The sequence below is a fragment of the Fringilla coelebs genome (genome assembly GCF_963513975.1).
Source record: "Fringilla coelebs genome assembly, chromosome: 3".
Taxonomy (NCBI): Eukaryota; Metazoa; Chordata; class Aves; order Passeriformes; family Fringillidae; genus Fringilla; species Fringilla coelebs.
The window spans coordinates 66,575,084-66,600,375 of NC_140030.1; the positions used below are offsets into that span (position 1 = coordinate 66,575,084).

The 25,292-nt window shown below is 40.9% G+C and overlaps 1 protein-coding gene across 2 annotated transcripts in view; it reads left to right on the forward strand.

The window, feature by feature from the left end:
* GRM1 (glutamate metabotropic receptor 1) overlaps window positions 1-25,292 on the forward strand; it is a gene marked incomplete at both ends in the record, with an annotated part of 177,674 nt that overhangs the window by 143,346 nt on the left and 9,036 nt on the right. Inside the window, 3 exons of one of the 2 annotated variants that reach the window (XM_084201590.1) lie at window positions 474-600; window positions 5,790-6,720; window positions 22,674-22,734. In XM_084201590.1, the coding sequence (XP_084057716.1) occupies window positions 474-600; window positions 5,790-6,720; window positions 22,674-22,734 (1,119 nt within the window). Of the gene's footprint in view, window positions 1-473; window positions 601-5,789; window positions 6,721-22,673; window positions 22,735-25,292 lie in introns of those variants that run through there. The other variant, XM_084201589.1, reaches the window with a different exon arrangement.

Here is a 25,292-nt window from a genome sequence, read left to right on the forward strand (position 1 = left end):
TATTTATGTAAATGTGCTTGTGTGTATATGTATATATATGTATTTATAGGCATGAATTAGTTTTGGTTCTGACTTTGACTTTATTTACTGCTTTTTACTATAGATATTAAGGGCTGAGCTGCTTGTCCTGACCTCTACCATCTCACAGATTAAGCCTCAAGTTTGAAAACATGACATTCACCATCCTCTATACCAGAGGGAAAATGGTTTTGTACTTTTAACTCAGAACAGCTCTCCTCAAAACAAAATAAAATTGTCCCCAGAGGTTATCCTTGAAATCCTAAGCACAAATTTTAATACAGGGGTCGATACAAAATCATGATTGGTGTTTTCTAGCTGTTTGAAATGTGCCATATGCAGGAATCCTGTCATGTTTTAAACAGAGTATTGTGTTATGTTTTGCTGGGGGGTGATGGTGTGTGCCTCTGTTTTCTGATAGAGGATCAGAACCAAGGATGTGTTTTGTATTGCAGGTGATCAGGAAAGGAGAAGTGAGCTGCTGCTGGATTTGCACTGCTTGCAAGGAGAATGAATTTGTTCAGGATGAATTCACCTGTAAAGCCTGTGAGCTTGGCTGGTGGCCAAATGCTGACCTGACAGGTAGGCATGTGTCCCTCCAAACACATTCTTTTTCTGCAGGGCACAAGGAGAGCACTGGACAGTACGATGGCAGCATGCAGTGATACTAAAGGTACATATTTGGACACACATTCCAGTGTAGTTTAGGGTGACTGTCTTTCAGCTTAGTGCAACAGCAGAGACAATAAAATTTCTGCCAAGAAGAAATGTTATAGTCTGTTCCCTTCCTTCAGTTAGCACAAGTATTAATAAAGCTGTTAAGACTGCTAATGAACTCAGCAGCATTTGCTGCAATTTAGCAGCGACTATCACAAGAGTTCAGTGCATTCTTGTCATATTGACTTGATACTCTTTTCTGACTGTTTTACCATGCAATTAGTAGCACTTTATCTGGGATTTCAGGACCTTCACTAAGTGATTAATGGACTCTTGTTTGGTACAAAGATCATTCTCACTGGAGCCACCAGCAAGAGGAATTTTAACAAAATCCTGAGAAAAGCTGTCTGGTCTCCCTTGTGTATATGCCTTGGATGAATTGCATGCTTTGGCACACTCCTGATTTTTTTTTTTACCTATTAAGGTCAATCTCCACTTCTGCTCTGGTCTTCACAGCAACCATCACCCCCCCCAAAAGCTATAATGCATTGAGAAACATCACCCTGACCCTAATGTTTGCTTTGTATCACTATGAAAGATTAGAGGCACCTCTGCCCCATGTCACCTCTGCAAATCTTGGATGTCAGCATTTAGCAGGGCATTATTTCTAGTCACAGAAACAGTCTGAACACCTAGCCAAAGATCAAATGTGCGACTTAACACACTTTGTTCTTTACCATGACTGGCTGACAGATAGATGTTGCTGCAACTTTTAGCACATAAACAAAAATCTTCAAACTTCAGCTATTTTCATCTATAAGATACTTCAAGCTAGTAACTGAAGCCAAATGAGCTCTCAGAGGATGTATTTTGAGAGGGAAAGCTAGCCACTTCACCAGGTAGAAATACACTATTAATCTCAAGAGACTGGGAAATGTGACTCACTATCTGTCTTGGTTTTCTGTGGAAAAGAAGTTGTGGTCATGTCCCAGATGAGTGTGTAAATGTCTATAATCCATCCCTCCCACTCCCACCACCCTGCCCTGCCCCTACTCTGGTTTGCAGCTAAACTGACAAACAGATTTGTCAGGATACAGAAATCTTCAGACCCTTCAGGTTTCATGTCAGTGGGTTGTAGGGAGAGGAGATAATGAAAAATATATTCTGTAAGGGCCCAAATCACAGAAACACATTGGTATTAATAGACACAAAAAAATCCACAGAACCTTTCGTGAATGTCCCAACTATTTGAAAAGCCCATATTTAATTCCTGCTCCTAGGATATCAGCATCTGCTAATTTTAAAGCAGATATCCACACACAAACAGGTTTTCCAGGTCTTGGAGGTTCACAGAATTGTTTGTATCTACTCTTCAGGGAAGAAAAAGGGATCTATTGATTAAAAAGAAGCCAGAACAAAAACCTGGTGAGAGATCAATATGCACTTGAAAGAATATGGTTCAGAGCTACCGGCTGCTCAGAGTAGCTCAAAAGGGGTCATGTCAAAATTACAGGCACTGCTGAAAAGAGTAGTGGAAAGAATCAGTGCTGGAAAAAATCTCCAGGGCATGTTGCAATCTATTAACTTTTAATGAAATCAGTAGATGACCTGCTGATTTGTGTTTCTTCTCAGCAAGGAGACTGGACTGCTGCTGTTCTAAAATCACAGTAACATCAGCCAAATGACAGCATAGCCATCGACTTATTTCCTAGAGAACATTGAAATGGCAGTCTGCTCCCGCACAGCTTCTTCAGTCTGTCTTATTGAAGAAAAAAGCTTCTTTTTTAACCCCTAAAATTGATTTACTTGAACTATACTACAAAGTACAAATCTGTGAAAGGAAGCTGATGCCATCCTAATCTTTAGAAGAAGGAGGTTTATCTAGATAAGCTCTGTCTCTTGAACTTTGTGGGAGTCACCATTGGTATGATTTAATTTGGAATTCTCTTTTCTTGCCAGGACTTCTAACAAATGTGTTTTTATAGCTTGATTTTATGTGTTGTATTCATACCCTGACAGTCACCATAGCATCTAGACATAGGCGGTAACATCTCACAGTGCAGATTGTTTTTCCCTTTGCCTTAAATCTTAAATGCTAAACATGTATGTAGTTTTAGACTCATTTTCCATCACAGATGGAGGCTCTAAAATCCTTCATCTTTTTAAGAAATGTGAAGCACATACTAACCTATTTCATAAGACACACTTTTCAAGGTGCTCATTTTCTCCATTTGAAATCAGCCTCTGTAGCTCAGCAATCATTTCCTGACATTTTAATTTTATTTTTTAATGTACACATTTTTTTTAGATAGCTTCCCTTAAATATGAATGCAGTGAAATGGATTCAGCAGACACAAAGGATTTCTCACCATAGATGATGAAAACCTGACCTGAGAAATAGTCCCTAAAGCTAGTACCTTAGATCCTGTGCCAAGAGAAATCTTTTATAGTACCAGAATATAATATAAGATGGATGAATGTCAAGCTAGTAAACTCAGTTTTTACATAAAGCATCTTAAATAAGCAATAAAACAAGATAGTCTTATAAAAAGAATCGTAAAGTTTTGGGGACATCAGTTGCCTGGGATGTGTTAATGACCACAGAAAACATTATAGATTCTCTTATTGTCCTTGCACTATGAATATAGTAATAATAAAAAAAAATATATTAGCCTTCTGATCTTGGAAATCATTCACAATTAAAATGCAGGGAAAGTAGTACATGAAAACAACCAGACAGCTTTTACCAGAAAATTTTAACTGTGAAGTTTTTGCTCTGATTTTTTTGAGGTTTGGTTTAGTTGTTGAGGGGGCTGATTTGTTTTGTTTTGTAAATGCATGCACAATTTCCTGAGTATCCTCCCGCAGTTTCAGTGGGGCTCCAGAGCCCACTTTCTCCTAGCTGGGAAATGACCCACCTTCACAGGTGCTGACAACCAACAACTGTTAGCTGGTAATAAGCAGCCTAGGGAACTTTTTGCAGTTTGTACAATATGTGTTTCTTGGGCTTGCTGGTGCACAGGAATTACACTAGTTTAATGAAACATTTCTAAGCAAATCTTACATGGGATAAGCTTAGAGCAAACGATAGGCTTAACTACCATGTTCGATCTGGGTTAAGCCCCTGAAAATGTAGTTTAAAATGGAATAGTGAGAGTATGTCTTGGTGTTGTTAAGCTTAAAGTCCATATTGAAACTTAACCCTTCCAACAACGACTCACCAGATTCTCGTACGAGAAGAGCTTCATTTGTATTAATCAATGAGCTGTCTTTTTGCTTTATAATATTTTCTTTATAAAATAAGACCTCTGGTAGCCATTGCCATAATTTCTAATGTTTTTCATGTTATGGGCACATGTAAGAACAACACTTGTAGTTAAGTCAGCTTGGAGACAAAGTGCACAGAATTATAAGACCTTCTTTCAGTTCACATGACATTGGCAGACATTAAAAGTTCAAGCAGAAATTTTCCATGTCAGGACTTTGCCTTGGGCTGATTTTTTTTTTTTTAATTTAAACAAAAAACATTTTTTCTCCTGTTTCTCAAAATGAGGTTACAGTAAAACTGTTCAATCCTGATCCATACCTTGTCTTACTTCTCAATTATTTGGAAGGAAAGACTTTACATTACAGTACAGGTATCTACATTACAGTAGAAGTATCTGGTGGTACTTTTTGTCACCATATAGAAATTGCATATAAATTAGGCAAAACTGTGGGACTCAGAAGCTTTTAGTTCATAGATGGTTTCTGCAAATACACTCCACACTGAGGAGGAAGGGACTGATCACAACTTCTGCCCATCACAACATCAGGGCCCCTGTTAAGATCTAGCAGCAAAAATGAGAGAAAAAAATGCCTCTCTCACAAGCTTGCTGACATTACCATCTTTTCCTTGCTCTTTTCAGCCATGTCCAAGAACTCAGATAGGCAAAGTTCATGAGCAGCCAGTCCAGGACCAGAAAAGCTGGAGCAGCAGTTTGTAATGAAGACATCTGGGTGGAAAGGTGGCTAAAAATACTTGAACTGTAAGGTGAACTGAGACAGGAATGGTGAGGGACTTGAGAGGTGGGGGAAAGGCAGAAAAGTTCAGTTGTGAGCAAGGGAAACTGGAGGAGAACAGAAACAAGTAGAAGAGGCTGTGGATACTTCCCTTGGGATAAAAAAACATGTTAAAAGCATTTTGGAACTATTAAGTCAAGAACAGAAATTAGAAAATGCCATAATGAAAGACGTCCATAACAGCTTCACAACCATAACATCTTATTAACACAAAGGATTTTATTTTCTCTGTAGTGTTTATTGCTGATATTACTTCAGCACAGTGAGGAAGATATCCAGAGACTCCTTTAAACTGAGTGGGAGAGAGCAGTTAAGCACTACCTTAACAGACAGATATGTTTGCACATTTGTACTAGTCAGAAAAAAGGGGCTCTCCAGTTTTTATCTGAAGGTATGCATATTCTGTGGGTTTGACTTTTCCAAGATAATTAAATTATATTATTTAGAGAGCAAACAATGAGCAGAGGGTTTGACAAAATAAGAATAAGATACTGTGAAGGGGAAAAAAGCAGAAATGTACTAAGAAGGTAGAGTATCTATGATATAGTTCCATTAAAATTTTGGATTGATTACCATTTTTCTGTCCATTGACCTCTGATTAATTTATAATATTTATAAATCACTCTCAAAAAATGCAGTGGATCAAACTATAATGATTGTGGCAATGATTGAATAGATGAATCTGAGGAGGTAAAAAACCTACCTGTTTGCAACAATGAAATGAAGAGATGATGGTGACTTTGTCTGCATTCTGTTCCCAGCTGTGCCTTTGGTATACTGTGCTTGTAATCAGGTATCTCTAAAAGCAGATATTTCCGAATCTAATATCCTGTTGCAGCATCACGAGAAAATGTTTGGGACACCCAAAATGGATGGCTGGTTTTTGAACATATTTAATCCAAACTTTTCCATCATGCAGTTCACTCCTTTGTAAAATGGTTTTAATAGTCCACGTCATATATGCTAATGCTTGGATTATACTGAGATCCAGCAAAAAAGGTTCTTCCAGGAGCTGCCTTTCTAACACTCTGTTTCTCTTCTGTACACTGCAGGCTGCGAACCCATCCCTGTAAAGTATCTCCAGTGGAGCAATATAGAGTCTATTGTGGCTGTGGTCTTTTCCTGCCTGGGGATCCTGGTCACCATGTTTGTCACCCTTATCTTTGTGCTCTACAGAGACACCCCTGTTGTCAAGTCCTCCAGCCGCGAGCTCTGCTATATTATCCTGGCTGGCATCTTTCTGGGTTACGTCTGCCCTTTCACCCTTATAGCTAAACCCACCACGACGTCCTGCTACCTCCAGCGCCTCCTGGTGGGCCTCTCCTCCGCCATGTGCTATTCCGCCCTCGTGACCAAAACCAACCGCATCGCGCGCATCCTGGCGGGCAGCAAGAAGAAGATCTGCACCCGCAAGCCTCGCTTCATGAGCGCCTGGGCACAGGTGGTCATCGCCTCCATCCTGATCAGCGTGCAGCTGACGCTGGTGATCACGCTGATCATCCTGGAGCCCCCCATGCCCATCCTCTCCTACCCCAGCATTAAGGAAGTTTACCTGATCTGCAACACCAGCAACCTGGGCGTCGTGGCTCCCGTGGGCTACAATGGACTCCTCATCATGAGCTGCACGTACTACGCCTTCAAGACTCGCAATGTGCCTGCCAATTTCAACGAGGCCAAGTACATTGCATTCACCATGTACACCACTTGCATCATCTGGCTGGCCTTCGTGCCCATCTATTTCGGGAGCAACTACAAGATCATCACCACCTGTTTCGCAGTGAGCCTGAGCGTGACAGTGGCTCTGGGGTGCATGTTCACTCCTAAGATGTACATCATTATAGCCAAGCCCGAGAGGAACGTCCGCAGTGCCTTCACCACCTCAGATGTGGTGCGTATGCATGTCGGGGATGGCAAGGCACCTTGCAAGTCCAACACTTTCCTCAACATATTCCGGAGAAAGAAGCCAGGGGCTGGAAATCCAAAGTAAGTGGATTGACTGCAGGTACACATCTCTCTGTATATGTCCCTCTCTTTGCCATCCTCTCTTGGTTGACTGTAGTCTGCTGAATAGTAAGGTATGTAATAGTTTTTCATCTCATGTGTAGCAGAGAAGGTGGAAATGACCATTTAGTTCTAAGCCTCAGATGGATATTGGTGTGTTGCTCATTATCTTCTCTCCTGCTCTGAAGGAGCCCTGTGCACAGCTCCTACTACTGCTGGGGCAGGTCAGGCAGTGGCAGAGTGACCAAGCTGCACGGCAGCTTCTTGCATCTCCCTGTCACGTGTGTGTGTGTACAGGGATCTCACGCTCTCACGAGCAGTTGCTCTGCACTATGTTCAGACTGAAGTGCTATTGCAACCTTTTAGAAAAGAAATCTCTCTTAAATTATAGTAAATCACATGTACTTGCCTAAGGCCACTTGAATGTGTGTGAAAGCTGAGGACGGAACATAAGTTTTTAAGGTAGTGCATTGTGACAGTCCTCATGACTGTGATTCAAAAGCACTTTCCATGCTATCCCTGTACTCTATTTAATACTCAGCATTATGAGCAATACTCTTACTCATCATTTGTGTAAATCTCTCCATGTTCTCAAATTCAGCGTTGGTGTGAAAGTTGCAGAAGTCAACTGATGGTGAAAATGAACTTGCAGTCACATCTGTGGAACTTGTTATTTTCCTTGCTAATAATTAAAAGCAACCCAGACACAGCAGAGTGGTAGAGAGAACTGTTACTTCAAACAGCATCTCCCTGTGAGGAGCTGTCTGAAAATTTGCATTCTTTATTATCTTATTGTTTTTTAATCTTTAAAGAAGAACCATAGGGCTACATATGAGCTTAGATGATTTTTGTCTCAATTAAAAAAATAAAAATAAAAAAGCACCAGTGAAACCTACATTTTTGAACTTTTCAATAGAATGAAAATTCAGTTAATTTCCAGTTTTTTGAGATCTGTAGTTTTCTCTGAGTCACTCAGGTTAGTTTTGATTTAGTTTTCATAAGAACCATTTTGATCTGTCCTGGTGATAGAGGTAATACTGTAGAAAACCCATGCTGTGATCAATTTTGTCTTTACGCTACTTCAGTACATTATTTTTTTTTGCTAGACAGGGGTTCAGAAGGGAAGGGAATGGAGACGTAAGTGACCCCAATACACAGCTCAGTGTGCCACGGGGGCCACATCAAGGCAAGGCTGTTGACTCCTGAGCTAGCCAGAGAGAGATCAGGGAGCAGACCTAACAGCCACCACCTACAAGGAGGTAGCCAAAACTCACTGTAGCCCAAGAGCATGAATTCCATGCAAATAGAAGGATGGAGCCTGATCCACCTTCCTCTGACTCTATGGTAGTTATCTGGGGACTCAGACATCTGTAAGAAAATAGTGTGGTGTCCCTGCAGTGTGGTTTTTGGCTAACAGTGTTGGTTTCCTTAAGCCTGTCAAAAAAAAGAGGAATTTTGAATATTTTAGGTCATGATGACTTAATAACTAATTCTCTGTTCTACTTCTTCTTCTTCTACCTTTATTTAAAAAAAAAAAATTAAAAGATCCCAATGTGATATGCTTAGAATACAGTTCTTAATATGAGAGAATGTTATATCCTGTTCAAAATTTAAGCTTCTCCCTCATCATTGTCACCTTTAAAACTCAACAGGGCTTACCTGAGTTTTTTAGCAATTTTTTGCATCTTTTTAGTAAGATTTTCTCAACCTCTATGTTAAGCCTGTGTGAGTGTTACAAAGCAAAACAGCTCTACAGAGTTTTAAGTATCTGTTCTAAGCTAAAAGCTCAACACCTAGTTAATATGCCTTTTTTCCCTCAGGTTAAGCATCCGTGTCTTTTATACAGCCAAATTCCCACCTCTGACCCAAACCTCTTGTGAAGCTACTTCATGTTCTTCACCCAAACCAGCCCAAGTGCAGAGGCACCCTGGGATTGCTGATGGAAAAGGACAGCTCTGTTCATGGCCATGAAGAACTGAAAGTTTAATGACAAACACAAAGCTTTGGAAATAAAGTCACAAGGCAAAACAAAAAGCAATTTCAGGGCTTTTGGAGGGTTTTTTTAGCTCCTAGCTGAGTCCATTGCAAAGTTTCTGAGGACATTGTGACAACACAAATAGCAAAGTGAGTCACTGTGGAAATCAAGAAGGAAAAGGTAGAATTTGCTGCAGCCTTGGAAGCACCTAGATAACTCAAATGTGTAATCAGGTCCTTCCTGAAACAGGACTTAAAGCTACTGGTACATGCTCAATGCCCACAGGAATGATCTCTAGACTGATTTTCAATGGTTTTGTTTGTGGTTTAGTTTTGGGTGTGTTTCTTTTTTATTTGGTTTGTTTGTCAAACATCAAAATCTGGGATTTATTTGTGATGTTTTCAGTAATTCTAATCCCTGTAAGTATGTTACTCTGTTTCTAGATTCTTCAATACTCTCTCCTTGTGGCCACATTTTTCTGTCTATAAGTGGCCAACAGTTCTGCACGCAAAAGATTTATCTTCTAGATGTATTAATCTATCTTCTTGTTATGCCTTCTCCCTCTTCCCAGATTGCTTTTCTTTTTCTGCTTTTCAATTTTCATCTCTTTTCCTGTCTGTATCAAATCTATTCTCTGCTTAATCTATTGAATTCCAATTCCTAAATAGAAAAGTGGCATCCATCTAAATTAAATTAGTGTGAAGATACAGGGTTAAGTTTAATTAGTTTTAAAAATGGAAACTGTTTTACATTTACAAGGACAGATAAAACTTATATAAGCCTTCATAAAGCATTTTCATGCAATGTTGTGCTGTTTAACTAGTATAGCTTGGGGACTAGAGCAAACTGAGACACTCTTCCTTTCTCCTTCCTAAAGGAGAGCAAAAGAATTAACCAAGGAAGTCTACTAACACAGGATCAATTAATCAATTCAAAACCTTCAGCTGCCTCTGGTGCTGACATAGTGGTCAGAAAAGTCATCTTGAAAAACATCTCTCCCAGCTGCATTGCCGACAGAGTTTCAGGGAAAATAAATTTAGTAACACTGGTCTTCATGTAAATAATAAAGCACTCTGCCTTTACTGATCTGTTGCACTCTCAAGATGATACAAGCATTCTTGAGGGTTTGAGCTCTCTCTTACTTTGACTGAGTTAAACTAGGAGAAATTACAACTAGCAATGTTTTCCATAGAGCTGGTTGGGAATTTTCCAGTGGAATATATATGTTTTCCATCAGAAAATTCTGGCCTTTCAAAATGCTTCATAGAATTGGGCTTTGCTAGTAAGTATTTACCCTGGGCCAGGGGGACATTTTTTTCCCATGGAGAGAGGAAGACGTTGAGAAATCATGAGGGAATCTTACCCCAATAGTAAAAGTGGTCACTTAGGCTAAGAGCATCTCCTTCATTTCCCAGGAAGATGATCTAAAACTGGATTGTGCACTGTCCAGGGCAAGTCTCCTTTCTGTTCTGTTCTGTCCAGCAGTATTTTGGAACAGAGATAAAAATATTGTAGAGCAGACCCCTGGGAAATACTTGGTATAATTCTGTGAGAGAGCTTGAATCTGGGTCTGAGGGATCCCTCGTGAGTGTCTTCAGTACCAAGCAACTGTCATTCTTTCCCTCTTGTCAAATGAATACTTAAATATGTATAAAAAATGGAGCAGCTCCATCAGGAGAGATGAAGAGACGGGGATATCTGCTGCTTGTGTTGAAGCTTTGTGGGGACATTTATTGCTCATTTGCTGCTTGAAGATATTACAAGATCCTGGCTGTTATAGGATGATAGCATAGCAGCATTTGTTAGAAGAGCCTTTTGCATCTATTTTTTATTTTTCTAGATGTGAAATGGAAACATTTGTTTATGGATCATGCTGTGATTTTTAGCCTTCTTCTTGGTCTTAAAAGTTATTTTGTTCTATGAGGGTCAATGAGCTTGAAGAGAAGGACACTTTAGCAGTGCCTGAATGATCCCTTCCCTGAAGAAGCAATGCTCCCTTCTCTGCTACATGAAGAAAAAAAACCAGTGACACTTCAGATGCTGATTCTGATGAGAGTTCAGGAAATGCCTTCTCCAGGACTTGCCACAGAGAAAAAGTTCATTTTGTGTCTTTGGGTAATAAGTTCCAGGTCTGGCAGTGATGTTTAACTGCTCCCTCAGTCTTCACATGTAAATTATTTTAAATTTATGGTTGAGACCCCAGGTCTGGACACCATTTTGGGGCATTTTGAATCAGAGCAAGTAAGGATTTAGTTGTCAATATACATTGTGTAGCAAAATCTGAGTTAAAAGGAAGCCAACTAGCAAGACTTACTGAATGGCCAGGACTCCATATTAGTGCATATGCTACCTGATTTCCCTTTATAATTTTAGTATATTTACATTCAATTATTTTTCATCCAGCTGTCTGCCTTTAGAAAAGAATAGCTGATTTAAAGGGCTTCCAAACATGTGATTTATCATTTTCACACATTTCAGCAGTCCATGCCTCTAGACTGCTGTCACAGGCATCCAGGCTGAGCAGTGTCCAGGCAGTCACCTGGGCCATGGATCTCTCAAATGTGATCTTTTTTATTCCAATAAAAATTTGCAGACAACCCAACATCCCCTAGTAACTTCTTTGTGCTTCCCTTTGTCCTTTCTCCCTGTGTGCTGGCTTCCTACATACAGTTTTTAAACTGAGAATCAGGGTTCTCAGTAACCTGTAGTAACACATGGCCCAGAGAACCATCTGCTTTTTTGTCTTGCCAGTTAGAAAATTATCTCCAGGTATTCTGAAGTTGTTGCTTCTCTTTAAACTGATGCTGAGTTGCCATTTCATCTTGAGCAAGCTGTACGGACAAGCTGTGTTTTCCTGGGCTCATTTCCCTTGGCCATTTGCAGCCCACAAAGGCTTTTGGGCTCTTCACCTCCTTCATTTTCAAAGCCTCCCACAGACACATGGTGAAGGGAATCTTAGCACAAGTTTGCCCAGAAGATTTTGTTTCATTGGTTTTCATGGTGGTGGGAGAAGGCAAGTGCACAACAAAGCAAGGCAAGGCTTGGAGCTTCCAGACACAGAGTGTAAATGTTCAGCATGCTCTGCTGCAGTTGCTCAAATGTAGATATTTTACAGCCTTTCACTTAACCAACCTAACAGCCCTGTCACAGAAATAGGTGCTCAAGAATACTCCATCTTCTCACTATTATGTCATTATTCTGCACAGTCAATATTCTATCTTTAAGCAGGCGTTATAGAGGCAAGGAGGGAGAGAGAAAAGTGTGAACAGAATACATGAAAGAACTTTTGATGTAAGCAAAAACAATGCCTTTTGTCCTGATCTCTGCAGGCTAACGTAGATGAAATGGAAACAAACCAATCTATCTCAACCTGGCAACAGCCACAGGGGGAATTTTTCCCTCAGTCTGGCTAAAATGTACAAAAACTTCTGAGTAGGTTTTGTGGAAAGTGTAAACAGGATTAATAAAAACTGGTTGCTATTGTACCTACTCTTGTAAAAGAGATATATTAAATTCTGTGCTTCAGGACACAAGCCCAATGTGAGAAGTATTTTCTTTGGTCCTGAAGGATGTTATCAAGCCTGCAGCACATAAGAATTATCTTTAAATGCTTCTTACACAAATTAGCATCTCGTGTAGTTTTACCTTGCTACAACAGTGGCAAACCAGTATAGAGACAATTGCTGAATCTAATAGGAGATACTAGACTACCTTGCTTTGCTAGCTAGAAATGTGATGCAGTGGGTACACTTCTCATGTCCTGCACTAGTATTGCAGAAAAAATGAGACAGACCCTCATTTTTACCATTACAGACCTTGGAAAATACCACATTCCAAGGGATTTACAAGAAGACCCTTAAGCCTGCTTTGCCTGCACAGCCATCCTACTGAAGCTTACCCTAGAGGGAAATGGCATATTATGAAAGAGAATTTTGGAACAGCAGAAAGGATGTGAGCTTCTGTCAGTGGGAAATTATACAGACATTGAAAAGAAAAACAAATTGCAAAATTGTACAGGACAGATAAGGTTGTTTATTTAAACAATTTGTTGCTGTATATCTGATCTCTCCATTAACTCCAATGAAATGCTGACAACCACACCCTGTTTTTGGGGCTGACTGTTGGGCAGAGGCACCATGGGGCACAAGGTGCTGTCCTGGTCCATGGCTTCAAGGCTCCCAGCTCCTGACTGGGGCATGGGGCTCCAAAACCACTGGACATTTGGTTCACCCTTGCATCACGCTCAGGACATATCATGCAGGAGGATGCTTCCTTCAGAGGTTGTTGCAGATGTGGCAGCTCTAGAATGGCTCCTGGTGATACAGCTGTCAAGCTGTCACAGGAAAGGCAGGTAGCAGCCTGGCCTGGCCTAATTCATCTTCCTATTTCAGCCCTCCCTAACATTTACCCAGTTTCTATATTCAGTGTAGTCCTCCACTCTCTTCATAGGTTGCAGTGCCTTTTTGGGAAAGCCTCTTACATGCTCACAAAGGATAGCTGAAGGTTTTAATGCCAAACATCACTCTCTCAGCAGCTGGTATGTTTGCTGGCTTTGCTGGGCTGTTTACTGGTCTTAAACCATGAAAGATTTTGCAGACACATAGCACTGTGACATGTAACAGCTCTTACCCAGTTCTCTTGTGGATGTGATGTGAATTTCATGTAAGAAAATACGACAAACCCAGTCAAGCTGTTCTGTCCTTGTCAGTATATTGATTTAAGTGAATATTTAAAACTCCCAGAGGACAGTTATATGGTTCCAAAGAGACTCTTAGAGCCAAATTTAAAGAACTGGGAAGAAACAAAAAATAACAGGGGAGTGTGAAACTTGACATTCCAATAACAATCTCTTCCAGCCCTGCTGCAGGGTTTCTCTGTTAAATTTGATCTTTGTAATTATATCTAATATTATCTTCCATAGCCTTGAATTTGCATTGGATTATGATACACATATATTGTAGTTCTGGCCCATAGACAAAAAACAAAATACAGAATAAGGGATAAAAGACTCTCAGATATCACTTCCAAACTTACATTCTTTCTCATTTAAATAACTACTAAGACCCATATTTATTTAAAAACCAGGAATGGCATATGCATATATAAAATTTTATACCAGTTGTCTATCTGTGTGTATATGTGCAAACTAACCAGCCTGGTGATAGTTAGAAGGGTTTTTTAATCCTTCTAATGAGAAATAAGGGGCATAGCTGCATAAAGCACCGTAAGTTTTCCTTGCGAATTATACCAGCTAAAGGGAGTCCCAGCTCATGCATAGCTGATCACATGCCATTCCTAAAACAAGATGAGGAGGAGAAGAAGTGGACAAAAATACAGGCTATGATTGGGATGTTTGCAAAACCAAAAGGCCTGGCAATTTAATCTCAGTCCTCTGGGCTTGCTTCCACAGCCAAACAGAGGCTGCCTGAGACTACATTTGGGATAAATAACTTGGAAAAGCTATGAAGTCCTGCCGGGGCTTCCCAGTAAGAACAGTGGGGATAAACCTCCCTCAGACAAAACCCAGGTTATATTGAATAAGTTTACAGGATAAATTGCCCGCACCCTGAGCTCCCATCCAGACTTCTGCTTCTTTATCACCAGTCAGAGTCACATTTTATGTGCATGGTGCCTTTAAATGTGAGGGCTGTTGTGTAAGGTTCTATGCAATTTCCTGCCTTTCTTGGAAGTTCCCAGTCTATGGCAGTTATACCACAGTCTTTTCAGAGATGAGAACAACTTTGTTCTCCCAGGAGATTTTGACAGGACATATATCTAAGGCACAGTCTCTGAGTCCAGCCTAGTTCTTGCCAAAGGACTGCTGGAGAACTTCACTTTGCTACTCCTCTTGTTTTGCAGCTCTCAAGATGCTGAATCACAAAATGTTTTTCTGCTTGGGGGCACTGCTGTAGCATCAGGCAGCTTTGTTTAATGAATCTCAATACTTAAGCACAATGACAGAAAGGTACAGAGTCACATCAGAGAGGAGCTTTGTAGGTATGTACCATAATCTCTGCTTCCTGACTGAGGGGAAGCAAAGGCAGCACTACAGAAATCCTAGTATCTTTCTTGGCATAAACCACAGGCATAAGGACACCACTTGCAATTTAATTTCTTGCTTGACTGAATCACTTATTACCTTTCCTTGTCTTTTGGTACTTGTATACATTATTCATACCCAGTTAGGATGCTGCAAAAGTGCATCAACTCATTAGTGAGTGATACAAACAATTGTGTTCCCATGTAGGGATAAGCAAGTGTTGCTTATCTGCTTTGCACCACACTCACACATTGTTTTGGTTACAATTGCCTCTGTGAGAGAAATAAGGAAGAAAACTTCATCTTTAAAGAGTGTCAGATACATAAATAGGTGTTGAAGGTTACATCCAGTTAAGCACCTAAACCCCTGAATAGTTCTTTATATTTCATATGGAAATCAGATTCCAGCTCTCATAAGCACAGCCTTAGGGAAAAAAACCAATCCTCACACCCATGTTGTGTGTGAGTGTTGCTCTGAAATATAAAATGGAAATGGAATGAAGAACATATAAGTCTTCTAAAGGTGATTTTAACAATTTTTAAGTGAAGAATACAATTTACCTCCTTTCTATTCTCAAATTGTGATGTTTCAGCCTAGGCCACTGTTGTTCACCTCACCTAAGCAAAAACTAAGAGAGCTGTGACATTGCACAAACACGTGATAATTCATGTAAAAATACTACATGAATAAGCATGCAGGTTGTTCTGCAAGGGTCTCTGAGCCACCTTGTGATATCATACAGCTTTGAGCTAGTTTAGGGGTGAAAAAATTTCATTACTGAAGGATATCATGTTGGTCTCTGATATTCTTTACAAATAAGAATAAGACTATAAAACAGCAGAAGTATTATACACATCTATATACAGTTAATACTGGAGTTTGTTTTTTCCATCAAATTAAAACATCTGAAAAATACTTTTGATTCACCCCAGCAATTCAATGCAAAGTTACTAATGCAAAATGCAGAGCTACTGCTGATTTATTTAATCCTTTTCCTTGCTTGGGGACACATAAGAGGCACATAGGAGTCCAAGAAGGGGACAACATTTGCATGTCTTCTCTTTCACTGATGTGAAAGGCATTTTGCATTCTGGCTTGTCCACCAAGTTTATCCCTCGTTGTGATGAGCTCTCCGCTTTATTCAGGGGTGTTTCACAAAGCCAAACGCCACAAGACAAACTGCAGATGTTATGATCACATACCAACAAAGCCAGTCTGACTTTTAGCCAGACTCTGTAATTCACAAATGAATCCTATACCCAGAGAGAGACGGTGGTCTGTCTCTGTTAAGGGAATGTAGGTGAGTATGGTTCTACACCCTCAGAAATAAAATCTGCAGATTCAGACACGTTCATTTATAAGTACCCATCTATGGATATGATGGATATGGCAAAGCACAGGCTGACTTCTGGTGCACCACTCAGTCCAAAAATCAAGACGTAGTCTTTGCTAAATGTCTGTCCCTTAGACTTGTGTAATGGGCAACTTGCTTTCTTATATTTTTGTTCTTGGGGCTTTAAGAGTTTGTAAAGGGAAGACAAATTTTAAAATCTCTTTCTTGGATTTCTGCTTGACTTTTTTTTTTTTTAATCTAGTATGGAGTGATGCTTTTTTTTTTACTTGTCTTCTGATTCTGTTTTTCCTCTGTCCCAAACACACTGAAAACTATTCACACCCAGAGCAACGATCTGACCCCATTCCCCTCTGTTCTCTGTGTTCTTACCTCTGTGGCTCAAGGACTCTGAATGGGCAAATTTTTCATTGTCAGATCTCTTTTATGGTTTTCAGACCAAGACATAGCTTGGTAGTCTGGTAGAACAGACTCCACCACACAGAAGGCATACACTGTCACAGAGTCACTAATAAACATGGCCAGCATGAGAAGCTAGGTTCTCTCCTGTGCCAAAGGACTCTAAGAAACCATATTGTGTGGGTTGAAAGTATATTGTATCAATATAACATCTGCCTCCACACTAAAGTTGTTAAGAGACTATTTAATTTTGAACTAACAAGTCAACTAATTCTTCAGAGTATATATGTGCTCTGGCATTCAGCCTCCCACACCTGACAAGCATAGGTTAAAAGTCATTACCACTGTAAACAGCAAATAATTGTGCAGGCTGAAAGCAATCACACAATTTGTCACTCTCAAGCCCACTTGACAACTAAAACCAGGTTTCTTGTTAGTTCATTATAGATAATTTACCATTTCTAGCTTACTGCTTCAGTTTATCTCTTCTTAAGCTGTTTCCCCTTCTCTGCTCTCTATGGTTCTTCTTTTGTGGCATGCAGGATGTGGCTTTCTTCCACCCTATAAAACTATCCTTACAAAGAGGAAAAAAGAAAAGAAAATGAATTACTGTCTGCTGGATTCCTTGAGCTGGATTTCAAGGTCAGATAGACACTAATGTCAGCACCACAGAAACTGTCCCCGATGCCCATGGTTTGGGGAACAGGGGTGAGAGTTGTCCCCTTCAGCAGCAAATTATTAGTTTAGCACAGCTGTGCTGCCACACCACAGCCAGAGATGTCAAAGCTGATTATAAACTCTATCAAAGCAAGTGCCCCTTGATCTGATTATGGCAACTCCTTGCTAGTAAATTGTTTGCTGGTGTTTGCAATTTCAGTCTGATCAGCCCCAGAGAATCACAGGTTCAGTTTAAATTACCATCTACAAGCTGCCTTCTAGTTAGTAGATCTTCCTTCTCTCTATCCAACACTATTGATCTTTCCTCATCCTTGGTGTATTAAAGCCAGGAATCTTCACACTTTCTTACTTAGACTTCTTGTTAGTCTTCCCCTCTACCTGAATGTGGGGGGTTTTGGGTTTTTTTGGTTTTTTTTTAATGTTGTCTTCTGGCCATTTATTTTCCTGGCACAACCCAAATCTTCAGATGGTTCTATTAAGCCTGTTTTAGCTGGCTTGCAAGCCCTGAATAGTCAGAGAAAGAATTGTCTGGAAATTGGGACTTATTTCACATTTCTCATATTTTTGCGTCTCAAGGCCCCCCAGACAAGGTGACTAACTACATAGCCAACACACCCAGGACAAAAACAATCAAACCAAAGAAAGCAAATCCCACAGCCTGTGGAAACTCCTACAGAGGGATTATCTACCTGGAGCAGACTGACAGGGACTGGCAGGCAGCTACACCTGAAAGCACAGCCACCCGCATGTGGTGTGCAGCGAGCAGATGAGGCTGTGGGTGGCACCAGCCCCGCTGAGCCGTGGGCTCCCGTGCCCAGCTGGCAGCTTCCTGCGTGGGCTCAGCGGGATTGCGTGGGTGGGCAGCCACAGCTCGTGTGCCTGGGCACTACAGGCTCTGGTGGAACACAAAGTGTGGCCCCAGGCATCTTTGTGCTCCCCAGTCAGGGAGCAGTCCTTCCTCCTTTGCTTTCCCATATTCTCTGAAACACAAGGCTGTATACATTTCTTAATCCTTAGCATTATATAAGTTATCTCAAAAATCTCTCCTGCCACCATCCCAGACAAGCAAGAGATTTTCCTGCAGCTACTTTGGGGTATCATAGCCTGTAAATCCACAAATGCTTTAAGCTGCCCTAAGCCAGAACTGACACTCAAAGCCTTCCTTTATCCCACACCATCACTTTGCCAATGCAGGGACAAGAATCAAGACAGCCATGCTGTGAACTCAAATTGGGAAATAAGAAGGGTTTTTTTCTCTTTTCTTTTTCTGACATGATTGTGACCCAGATTAGTTGTCTCTGTCATTCCCTGCAGGATGATTGAATAATTGCACAAAGGGTTGTGCTGACACAGAGGAGAAGGTGGAGCAGCAGAAGGGAGCAACTGGGGAGGGCCAGAGCACCCCCCAGCACACAGCTGGCTCCTGCTGCCCAGGGGTGACCTGAAGTACACACAGCCTTTGCTCCATCTTCACTATCCAGCTCAGTGCCAGGTCTTTCTGGGCATCCTTATGGGATTATGCTCTCCTTGGTGACCTTGACCCTTCTGTCCTCTTCAGCAGATGCTCACAGCTCAACAGAAAGCATGTGCCATGAAATCCCTCCTGCTTCTCAGTCCTCTGTGAGTGATAATTACCCATATGCCTCACTCTGCTGGGTGAGGGTGAAGAACCCTATAGACTTGTACTGCTTGCGTTAAAAAAATTAAATTGTACCAAGAATCTGTCCATCTTCCCAACTTCATCTATTGGCTTAGAGATCTTTTATCAGGTCCTAGCTCATATGAAAGGCATTGAAAATTCAGCTTCTCATCCTACAGGAAAAGGACGTGGCTTCTTTTTTTTTTTTTTTTTTGTAGATATCTTTTGATCCAGCCATGACAACCGTACATAAAATCTGACCTTTCAAAGACACAAACATCTAAAGAGGAGCATTCTTCTTACAAGGAAGATGCTAGAACTGGAGAGGCAAGAGGCTCTGGGATGAGAGTTTAGTTGAATACCTCAGTGGTCTGGTTCTTCACATGAGGTTTGCTTACCTTCCCAGTCACCTTGCAGACCACTGGAGCACTGAGGAGGTGAAATGCAGGCCAGAAAGTTTCTGGTGTTGCTGAGATATTCCTTGAGAGTGCAGAGGGCAGCCAGTGTGAGTGCTGGAGCAGGAACTGCTCTTGAATGTGAGGCTGTGTGCCAAGAGTTCATGGTACAAGGCTTCCATTTTCCTGTACTAAAGCTAGGGTTATATATAAGTTCTTAAAATGAGGAGTTTATTCAGGGTTATCACTTAACTTCCCTTGAATATCCTCCCCACTTTACTTTCTTCCTGATGTTGTTGATGGTCAGTTGTTTCAAATGAGATTGTACAAATTCTGGTGATATGCTATTCTGTACTTTTTTCACATGGGGAATGAGAAAGATTTTTAACAGCTTGAAGTACATCTAAGGAAGGGGATCTCTGACCATGACTTCAAATGATAAGTAGCACAGTACTGCATCTCAATTTTCTTGGGCACCAGATAGATTCCTTCTGTTTCAGGAGTCTGATTGAGCAGAGAGAATAATTCCAGAGCAGCAGGTGAATGTTTTTAGTTTCACAGCTGTACAGATATAAAACACTGCAGATAGGAATTTACACTTCCTATAATTCTGACACAGCTGTTTGCCTCGTGGGATGATTCATTTACACTTAAGAGGAAAAATGGTGGCAAAACTGACTCTTCCCTCTGATGCTTTATATTCCTTACTGCAGATTTCAACAGGCTTGTTACCTACCCTGCTCTGAATGACTAGCCAGAAGCATTTTTCTGCTTCAAAGAACATAAAGTAAAGCAATTAAGCCACTTCTTTCAGGAACCCTCTGCACTGCCACCCTGATTCCTCTGCCAGACTCTCTGTTATTGCACCCAGGGGTTCCTTATAAAGCAACTCAGACACTTTCATGATGGTATGCCAGCTCCTTGTTCAAATGCACAGAAGATCCATCCTGCCTCTGGGCTCAGGATACAAACAACTACTCAGCAGGAATTACCCTTGAGAAGATTGCCCCCAAAATGACTCATTAATTCTCATATTGTAAAGATGGGCAGAGTATCTAATGTTTCATAACTAGAGAAATATATGTGAACTGCTGTTACTGCCTGCAAGGCTAGGAGAAAGAAGCAGGGATACACTGCCATCATTAAAAATAAAAGAAAAAAAATAAAGGTATAGAGATCTGGGCATTAATTCTGAATCACAGCTCTGCAGTATTAGCACACGCTACTAGGAAGATAAAAGAAAGCCTACAAGGATACTTCTTATTCAATGCATCAAAAGAGTTTATTATTTACACAGTTGGCATTGATTTGATAATTGGAAAATAATTCACTGAAATACTATGAATACATGTACTACATTTCCCATAATATAAATCTAAATTTCACTATAAATTCAAATTCTACTGAAGCATGAGCCCTGAGATTTAGGTGATTTCTGCTAGGTATATGCTGTGCAACACCATGTGGGGATCACCCTTGACCTTGATCAAAAGTCAGACCACTGCTTTGTTGGAGCTTGGCAGCATTTTAACAACAACAATGCAAACCAAATTCCAGAATACAAACCTGGCCAGGCATCTGGGGGTTGCATACTCTATTAGATGCAACGTCTGTGTCTGATTTTGGCTGAGTAGCACAACTGCAATCACAGTAAGAGAGGAGTTGGCTGTATTTTGAGCATGTTTTGAGGCATTTTGAACTACTTGAGGAAGCAGGCTTCTTTCTTCCCTTCACTTAGGAGGATTTCATAACAAGACCAACAAATGCCCAAAGCTGGGAGAGCAAACTGCTCTGAGGTCACTACAGGGATATATACGAGTAAGAAGAAACACAAAGGGGGCCCAGCTAAGTAACTCATAAGTGACAGCAAATGGCAGCAGCTGAGAAATGATGGCTGCCAAAGCCTGTTGACTCAGAAAGATCCAATTTCCAAGCCATGTTCTGAAACAAAAGTCTTCCACCTTTTCCATGGTCCTAAGCAGGGCTGTCTGTGGCTGTGTGCCCTCCACTGAGTGCACAGCAACGCATGTTTGTGAAATACATTTAGCTCTGGGGTTTTCTCTCAGATAATCAACTGTGTGTCACTACTTGTTTTGTAAAATTAGCTCCTGTGACTGAACAAAAAACACAGGAAGTAGAAAGCTCTTATTCTCTCACTTGATAAAGAAAAATGGGAGACTGTAGAAAAGCTGAATAATCTGTATAATCAGAAGCTTAATAATCCCTGTAACTTTAATAGGGTGGAGGAGAGTGGATACTAGATAAGTTCCTAGTCATGATCACTTTTAAGTTTTCAAATCTCAGCGATCCCATTACACCTGGTAAGGAATTAAATTTTTCTAGAGGCTTCAAAGTAAGCAGGTTGGCAAAATTGCTCAGCAGAATGTCGTATTTGTGTTTTATTCATAATAGTTCAGAAGTCATCTCAAGGCATCTACTGCTCCCAAATGGGTGTGCATGTGTTCTGTGTACATCATGCTGTGCTCCTGTGCTTTTCTACATGGTGAGAGGAATGGCTTGTTGGGCTCATGTGCTGAGTACGTAGTACATGCACACACCATCCATGAATCTGTCATTTGGAGGTACACAGAAGTCTGGCAAACATGCACTATGACTGTTTGATGAGAAGAAATGCTGAATTTCTATTTGGATTTTATTTGCAATACAATGATTATTTTATTTTTTTTTTTCAGAAATTCAGTGATACATTCCATGCGCAAAAATACATTAGATTTTTGTCAAAGTACGTGCTTTGACAAAGCATCTGCTTGACAGGGCAAGGAAGAAAAGGAAAATGAAATGGAAATCATCCTATATTAACAGCCCAAACTGCAATCTGCAATTCTGTATTGAATTACCAGTGCAGATAGAGCGCTTAGGAGACTATTCATTTTGTGTCTACCTTAATAAACCCAATGCTTCCTTTAAAAAAAAAGGAGCACAGCAGTGAAATCACATATAATGAAAGCTAGTGACTATTCAGCCAGAGCTCCAAAAGTAAAAGAAACATTTAGAAAAACATTTTAGGGGAAGAGAGACAAGGAAAAAGCAGCAGCTGAGTACATTTAAAAACTCCACCAGCAAAACCTTCTGGTGATGCTTTTGTAAATAAGATGTGAGGGGCAGATGCTCCTTTTTTCATCATTTCTTCCTATGTTGAGAATACCAGGGGAGAATTTCCTCTGACAGCTAGATGCACAGCAGCCCTTGCCATCTGGTATGTAAAGTGCATCAAGGCCCAGCACAGGAAGTAGAATGAGCATCATGGAAATCTATTTTAACCAGTATTGTGCTGGAGCCAAGGAGATAGCTATGTGAAAGTTGAGGTGACAAGAGGATGAAAGATGGGAAATCCCAAAGACACAGGTCAGGGACAGGCACCTATTGAGTGGTATAGCCACCATGTGTGCACATGTGTATAGCCACTCACTGGGTGTCTTTTTCTTTTTAATCTTCAGGAAGAGGCAGCCAGAGTTCTCGCCCACCAGCCAGTGTCCGTCGGCACATGTGCAGCTTTGAAAAATCCCTGCAGTGAATGTGTAAGAGAAGCTGCATGACAAAGAGTGGTTTTACCCCTTGCTTTCTTTTTCTCATTGGTTTATCATGTCTAATGATGGGACAAATGTGGTGCATGCCATTAAAGATGGGAAATTTGCTTATGTCCCCTTGTTTCACACAATACTTTAAACATTGTCCAGATGTGATGAAGAGGACACAGAATAATTTTTTTGAAGCTTTTACTTTTTTATTTCTAAATGCCTACAACTTTGCAAATATGTCCTCTTTCTTGTACTAATTTTATCTTCTTTTTTCCATCCAACCAACATTTTTCTCCGTTCTGTAGTTTTGCATAGAAAGGACATTATCCTGTGTGCTTTACATGGCAAGACACCTCTGCTGTGCACAGCTCTTGCTAACCCATGCTTGTTAGCAAACTGAGGCTGCAGACCCAGCTGAGGGAGCACAGAAAACATTTATTTGGTGGGATTGGCAGAAAACAGGGAAATCACAAAAAGGCGCATGTAAATAAAACCAGCAGGATTTGGTGTAGGAGCAAACAGCATCTCAAAATAACAGCAGTGAATCTTTTTTCTGTTGTAATTCTGAAAGATGTTCAGATTCTGCATTCAGCAAACAATAACAAAGTTCAGCTCTTCAGAAGCAAGAAGTGCAAATACTGCCCTCTCTGAGCAAACACAAACAAGGTGCAGAAAACAAGCAAGCTGTTGCAAAACCAGAAAGACTTCACCTCATTTCTCCCAGATCTGTGCTCTTTTCCATCTGATAAGCAGCAGATGTGTTACAGTCTTGCTCCCTGCCCCAGGGAAGATTGTGCAGTGACTCGGTGGAAAGATGCTTGTGATCCACTGACACAGCAGTTTGGGCAGTGCTGCTCGCTGCAACCAGAGATGCTGTTGCACTGCTCTGAGTAGCGCAAAGCATTCTAGCTCTGTGTATGTCTCTGCAATTGCCTCTCTGATTTGCAGATCAGAAGAAATCCACAAAATGCATCATACATTTGGAGCAGTTGTGATGGCTTTATGGGGCTTGTGCAGCAACCAGATTTGGCACCCTGAAAAGGAAACTGTACGCAGGCAGTGTAAGGAGCAGTGCAAACTACTTGTTTCTATCTTCTATTCAGAACCATATGCCTCTTCTTTCTGAACTGGAACAAGTGCCGCAGATTCTCAGGGTACAGATCACCAATTGTCTGTCTGGAAATTCAAATGGGAGTCCAACATAGGCATACTATTAGGAGGCAAAAGCAAATGCAACAACCGATTCTATTCAAAAAGCATGAGCGCAAACTGTGGAACTCCTGAGCACAGGGAAAGCTGAACCTCCTGCTTTTTGCATGACCACACTTGGGATGTTTTTTTTCAGTTTTGAAAAAAAAATTCTAATTTGCATGAGCTCCTGAGAAACACCTCTGGTGGGACTCCAACCTGTCAATGGGTCTGCAAATGCTTGTGGTAGCTGCCCAGATAAGAACAACTTCAAGAAGCAGGGGAGTTTTTCAGATCTGCTGAGCATGAAGCTTGCTATTTTGGCTTCTCTGCCTGTCTCTTCCCCTCAGGCTTCCCTCTCCCTCCAGCCAGGGCTGATATGTTCAGAGGACTGGCAGAGCTGCACTGTGGCTCAGGGAAGGGCACGTCCTCCATCTGCAGTCTGAGCTCCCTGTGGCCCAGTTTGAGCAGTAGACAATTGCCCATCATATCGCCAGCTGCCCATCACCACCACCTGGTCTCAAGCCTCAGTCTCATTCACCAGAACTCCAGCAGTTTTTAAGTCCAGAATTTCCTTAGGAGGCCCTGCTTCATCACCCCAACATGCTATGCTAGAAATCACCACATGTGCTATGGTTTCCCTCAGCTCCCACCTACAAGCAAGTAGATGTAAACTCTTGAAACTGTTCTGTGTTTTGATGCATATAATACTTAGCATCATTTGTTTCACCAATCTTCATCTCCATTCTCTGTACAACACTGGACTTGGTTAGAAATGCAGAATCATCAAAATACAGAATCATAACAAAAAACCCCAGAAGCATCAGCTTGGAGTTTCAGAGCTCTTTTCTTCTGAAGCTGCACATTTGTTACCATGGAAACATTCGGATACACCCAAAAAACCCACAGGCTTTACAGGCTGCTTTATCTACTGCAGCATATTAGGGAGAGCTGTACATTACAAACAAGAGGCCTCATGACTAAGCTTCCTGTGGCAACTTGGCTAAGTTTGCCACAGGGTTAAGCACTCGAAATGCTGGCATTTTAAGGGAAGTCTGATGGCTCTTTAAGCCCCATTTAAACTGTTGGGATTTTATGTTATTCTCAAGTATACCAGAGAATTTGACAAGTTATTGTGGAAGAACGACCTCATTGACCACTACCCTTGCAAGGGTTGCACACTTTTTGTCAGGAAATATCCAGAGTAACAGGTTTTTCTGTTCATAAGGAATTGCTCCTTTTCTGATACAGCTATTGACTAGGAAATATTCTGGCCATGCAGTATAATTTGGCCCCTTTTTTGCTTCATTTAAAAGGCCTCAGTTGGGCATCTCTATGCCATGTGAAATA